The following is a 6,000-nucleotide window of genomic DNA, read 5'->3' on the forward strand; positions in this document are numbered from 1 at the left end:
GGCCACTCAGCGAAGGAGAGGTGAGAGAAAAGTGGGGTGAGCATGGAGAATCCAGGGAAGAGATGGAAGCCCTCACAAGACGGTGCTGGGGAGCAAGGGAAACAATGGGATTTCAACGGTCTGAACTATGCATGTTGATGGCCGCCACGCATGGGGTGCTGTCCAACCCAAGTCCTGATGTGGAGGGAGATGGGGGTAACGCAGGTCTCTGTGTCAGCACTTTTTTTTTTTTTTTTGGTGCTGGGGATTGAAACTCTACCTCTAAGCTACATCCCTAGCCCTGTTAATCTTTTGTTTTGAAATAAAATAAAGTGTTCCCCTCCCCTCGGGATGTGCTTCCCAAAGCTGCCACGTGTCTTGCTAGGTTTCTGAGAGTCTCACTAAGTTGCTAAAACTGGCCTCAAACCTGCAATGTTCTGTTTCAGCTTCCCAAGTACTGGGATTACAGGCACATGCCACCACACCGGGCTGCGTCATCACGTTTTAAAAGTCAACATTCTCCCAGAGCGCTGGAGACAACTGAACTCGCACTGTGCTTTTTGTTAGTCAACTAATTCTCATTGTCTACGCAAATGCCAGGCACTGCCTTAGGTCCTGGGAGGGTTCCAGTGACAACCAGTCAAGTGAGAAGGATCAGCAAAGACCAGGAGGACAAACGAGCAGGGCACTGGTGTGGCTTTCCTCAAAGGCGGGACATAAAGAGGATGGTATGGGAAATACAGACCCGTGTGGGCCAGACCGCGCAGGGCATAGGCTGAGCTTTTGACCCGGGGAACCGAGGGAGTTTTAAACAGTGGACAGAAGATCGGCGCTAAGCCTCTCACAGAGAAGAACCCAGCATGTCTTCTTTAGCCCTCCCTGTGGGATCCCTGAGGCCACACATTTTCCATCGAGTGTTCTTTTCCATGCTCAACACAGTGCCCACTATTATGAAATGGTCCAAAAATATATGCTGAGATCATAAACACTCAGTCTCACACACCCCAAGAAAACATATGGGAAGTACCTGAGAGACCCATCAGACGATATAAATGTAAGACCCTCGGCAAACCAAGCTCCGAGGGGCCCCAAGAACACGGCCTCAGGCCTTTTGACCCAGCGTGAACAGTTCCCAGCAAGAGTAATGAAGTGTCTTTGAGGAGCTATTCCAAGTTTCCAGACACTCATTTCTAAGCAGCTGGTAGGGCTGGGTATGAGAAGCTAAGTGCTGTGCCACAGGAACAGGCCTTAGATCTAGAGGGAAGGGAAGCAGTACAGGTTTTTGTTTTGAACTGGGGATTGAACTCAGGGGCATTTTACCTGTGAATCGCATCCCCCAGGCCTATTTTATTTTTACTTTATTTTTTCAGTACTGGGGATGGAATCCAGGGGCATTCTACCTCCGACTGATACCCCCAGTCCTATTTTTTTATTCTTTATTTTGAGACAGGGTCTCAGTGAGTTGCAAAGGGCCTCACTAAGTAGCTGAGGCTGGCTTTGAACTTGTGCAATCCTCCTGTCTCAGCCTCCCAAATGCTGGGATTACAAGCGTGCGCCACCACACCTGGCGATTTTATTTTTACTTTGAAACAGGGTCTAAATTGCTGAGGCTGGCCTCGACTCTGGGATCTTCCTGTCTCATCCTCCAAAGTACTGGGCTTAGAGGTGTGCACCATCACACCTGGCTCAGGGAGCAGTGGTCTCACTGTGCATTTATTGGCTGCCAGCCGGCAGGCTGCACTTTTTCTTTCCTGCCTGTGCTCATGAGAAGGGAGTTAGCAACCATCTACATCCCCCACCAAGCCCAAGCCCAGCCTTCCTCACTATCCCTTGCCCTTTGGCTCAGAATACGTCTGGAACTTGCTCCCTTGCCACTGTGTGAGGCACTCAGTTGGCTGTCTCCCCTTCTAAAGGGCTCATCCTCCCTGTCATGATGCTGGGGAACCTCCCACCCTCTGCACAATGCATGAGGGAAATCCAAGGAGCGGTGAGAACTGGAGTTGAGTGATGGTGAACAGCAGAGATCCTGGGCATAGGATTTCTTGACCAACATGTAAGTATGGCTCTTCTCTTTTTTTAGTGCTGGGGTATTTCTTAAGAGATTGACTCTCTTGCCGGGCGTGAGAGCACACATTTGTAATCCCAGCACTTGGGAGGCTGAGACAGGAGGCGATTCGCACAGGTTCGAAGCCAGCCTCAGCTACTTAATGAGGCTCTCAGCAACTTAGTGAGACCCTGTTTCCAAATAAAATATAAAGTAGGTCTGGGAGTGTAGCCCGGAGGTAGAAAGCCCCTGGGTTCTACCCCCAGTACCACCAAAACAAAAACAAAAACAAAACAACAACAGCAACAAAAACTAAGTAGCTGAGGCTGTCTACGAACCATGATCCTCCTATCTCAACCTACCAAATGCTGGGATGACAAGCGTGCGCCACCACGCCCGGCTAGAAAGAAGTTAATATTATCTGAGTCTTCACTAGGGTCGTGGAAGACCTCCCATGGCAGGGTAAAGGGTGGAGGGTATGAAGATTCAAAATCCATTACAAAAAATGCCACAGAAGATTTTCTGCACCTAGATGGCTGAGTCTTCTATGGTATTTTCTCAACTAACCTGGGATGTCAAGATACCATCCTGAGATAACTGCTTTGCAAATGGGGCACGGTGGCCTTCCCGCGGGGCACACTGTCTGGGGGGCCCCTGGCTTGCAGGCCCCTGGCAGCCCCTCTGTGACCCCCACTCCAGCCAGCCTACCTGCTGGGCTGCCTCGTGGAAGAGTTCCCGCACTGGAGACTTGTGGGCCATGCTCCTGGAAGTGGGATCCTGGTGCTCTGGACAGGGACCCTCCCTGGAAAATAAACGCTATACTTGGTCAGTGTGGCCCCTCCCTTTGCCCCTTATCATCTTCCTCTTAGCGCGTCCTCTTCTCTTTGCCAGGCAAGGCCCTGGGGGAGGAAAAGACTTTGTTTTACCTCCTCTGAGACCCTCCTGCTTTGAGTCCACTGGGCTCAAATCCTGCCCCGGCTCACTCCCTTCCCTGCATTCTTTCAATCTGTGGGGACCCCGGGGGCGCCCCAGTTTGAGGACAGTGTCACACCTTCCCCATCCCCGTAGCCTTGGGGACCCTTCTTTGTCCAGGGCAGGGGCAGCACGGGCTCACTTGATGGACTCAGGTGGCCAGCGCATGTGGAATGGACCAGGGGCAGAGAGACCCAGAGGGCCCATTAGGAGGCTGTTTGGGGAGACCCTGGAGGGGCCATAGTGGGCAGGGGAGGGCGCGCCCTCGGAGGAGCAGGGTCCTCATCCACTGGAGTCTTCCCTTGGGCTCAGGGCATCTTGGAGGAAGAAGACAGCGAGAAGTTATTGGGGACTAGTGATCACCGTCTGGTGGAAAGAATGTGACCCTTGGCGGTTCCCAAGGACGCCGGGTGCGGAGGGGAGGGTGCGCTAGTATTTAAGTGCCTTGGGGGAGGGGCAGTGCTTACCAGAGAGAGCTGGGGAGGCTGCGGGGCTTGGTGCGCAGAGGTGCGGGGTCAGGGCCGCGCGGTCCGCGGGCTGCCCGGGCGCACCGAGCAGGCTGCCCTCGACCCCGACCCACGCCCGGCCCCTGGGAGCCCAGCCGAGCCGCCCACCCCGACCCCGGGCCGCGCCCACCCTCACCTGCGCCGCCGCCGCCGCCGCCACGTGGCCGCCGGGTGTGGACGCCCCGCTCGGGAGGTGTGGACGGCCACGCTCGCGGGAGGGGAGGGCAGCCGGGCGCACCGCCCCTCCCCGGGGAGGAGACGATCCAGGTTACAGGAAAAAAATTAACATAGTCGGGGATGAAAGGATTCCCATTTCCAACCCGGCGTCCGTCCTCACCCCTGAATAACTCGCTAGGCTTCCGTGTGGGCTCCCGGGGAACAGGAGGGCGGCTGGAGACCTCCCGGACCACAGGCCCTTGTGCGAAAAACCTAAAACAGAGGCTGTTCTTTTAAAAACAAAAGGGAGGCAAAGCCGCGGGCACCCAGGGAGCCTGAACCCCGAAGGAGTCGGGTGTGAAGGGAGGTTATGTAAAACTGGCCGTTTTAATCCATTTTAGGTGTGCAAACTCACAGGCATTAATCACATTCACGGCATTGTGCAACTATCATCATTATCTAGTTCAAAAACTTTTCCATCATGTATAGAGCGCAAGTTCCATACTTGTTAGCAATGACACCCGAGCCCTGACCGCCGAGGGTGGGCCCGGGCCACACCCCAGCCTCAACTAACACCTCTCTCTCTCTCTCTCTCTCTCTCTCTCTCTCTCTCTCTCTCTCTCTCTCTCTCTCTCTCCCTCCCTCCCTCCCTCCCTCCCTCCCTCTTTCTTTTCGCAGTACTTTCTATCTCTCTAAATTTGCCTATTTTGGATTATCACACATAAGTGGAATCATAACAGTATTTATCCTTTTGAATCTGGCTTATGGCATTAATATAATGCCTTCAAGGTTCATCCATGTTGTAACGTGTCTTCATTCCCAACAAAGCAGCTTTTATCTCTTTAATCTATTTATTATTTATTTTGCAGTACTGGGAAGTAAACCCAGGGGTGTTCTAATAGGGCTACTACCCTACCCCTCTTTATTTATTTATTTTTATTTTGAGACAAGATCTCACTAAGTTGCTGAGGCTAGTATCGAATTTGCCATCCTCCAGCCTCAGCCTCCCAAGTAGCTGGGATTACAGGCCTATGCCACCATGCCCAGCTGGCTGCAAGGAAGTGTTTAATAACCTGTCTCGGCAAGAGAAAGAACTCCAGAATAAATTACAGATTTGTCTGTGAACAAAGGAAAGATAGGCAGACATTTTGATACAGCATTGGAACCCACTATATATCCAAATGCCCATCTGGCCGGTAGAGTCACTTTTCTTACTCGTTTTTGGGTCATATGTGACACTTTTTTGTTTTTTGCCTTAAACTGGTTTGGTGTTTGCTGTCACCTTCTGATGAGCCTCCCTCTAAGCGACAGCATGAAGGCTGAAGAGTTTGATTTCAGTTCCATATGAGCCTGTATTAAAAACATTAGACAAAGGGCTGGAGATGTAGCTTAGCAGTGCAGCACTCACCCAGCGTGTCCAGGGCCCTGGGTTTGATCCCAGTACTATAACAAACAAACAAACAGGAAAGAAAAGAAAAGGAAATTCTCCCTTCTTTATAATCACCCACTTCCTGCCACTCATCATTTCTAAATAAATGAAAAGTTCCTTTCAAAGATGGTAGGCATCTTTAAACCTTAGAACAAATGTGTTTTGTTTCTCTCTTCCATGTTAAGGCTAAATAAACTTACTCATTTGCAAAGAAAAAAGTGTATCCTGCTTAATGTAGATTTATAACAATGACACTAACTTAAAAATCACTCTCATGTTGAGATATAGTAATTTACATATCTTTACACCAAAATATTTTCCATTTACTTATATTTGTTTATTTATTTATCTATTTTTTCTTTACTTATTTTGGTACCGGAGGTTGAATCCAGGGGTATTCTACTTCTGAGCTATACTCCTAGCCCTTTTTATTTATTTGGAAACAGGATCCCACAGCTGGCTATGGTGGCACATGCCTATAATCGCAGAACTAGGAAGGCTAAGACAGGAGGATCACAGATTCAAGACCATCCTTAGCAATTTAGCGAAATCCTCAGAAGCTCAGAAAGACCCTCAACAACTTAGCAAGCCCCTATTTCAAAATAAAAAATAATTGGGAGGCGAAGACTGGAGGATCATGGTTCGGGAACAGCCTCAACTACTTAATGAAGCCCTTTGCAACTCAGTGAGACCCTGTTTCAAAATAAAGAATAAAAAATAGGGCTGGGGGTGTAGCTTGGAGGTAGAATGCCCATAGGTTCCATCCCCAGTACTGGAAAAAAAAAAAAAAAAAAAGAAAAGAAAAAAAAGAAATAAGAAGCTGGGTGTGGTGGTGAATGCTTGTAATCCCAGCATTCAGGAGGCTGAGACAGGAGTATTGCAGTTTGGGACAGCCTCAGCTACTTAGTGAGCCC

The 6,000-nt window shown here is 50.0% G+C and overlaps 1 protein-coding gene across 1 annotated transcript in view; it reads right to left on the reverse strand.

Annotated features, from left to right (window-relative positions):
• The window catches only part of SLC12A8 (solute carrier family 12 member 8), a gene marked incomplete at both ends in the record, with an annotated part of 174,153 nt that extends 171,371 nt beyond the window's left edge, over positions 1-2,782 (reverse strand). Inside the window, one exon of the mRNA XM_080696536.1 lies at positions 2,732-2,782. Within this exon, the coding sequence (XP_080552662.1) occupies positions 2,732-2,782 (51 nt within the window). The remainder of the gene's footprint in view (positions 1-2,731) is intronic.
• Between the last annotated feature and the right edge of the window lie 3,218 nt (positions 2,783-6,000).

Source organism: Muscardinus avellanarius, assembly GCF_963383645.1.
Source record: "Muscardinus avellanarius genome assembly, chromosome: 5".
NCBI lineage: Eukaryota > Metazoa > Chordata > Mammalia > Rodentia > Gliridae > Muscardinus > Muscardinus avellanarius.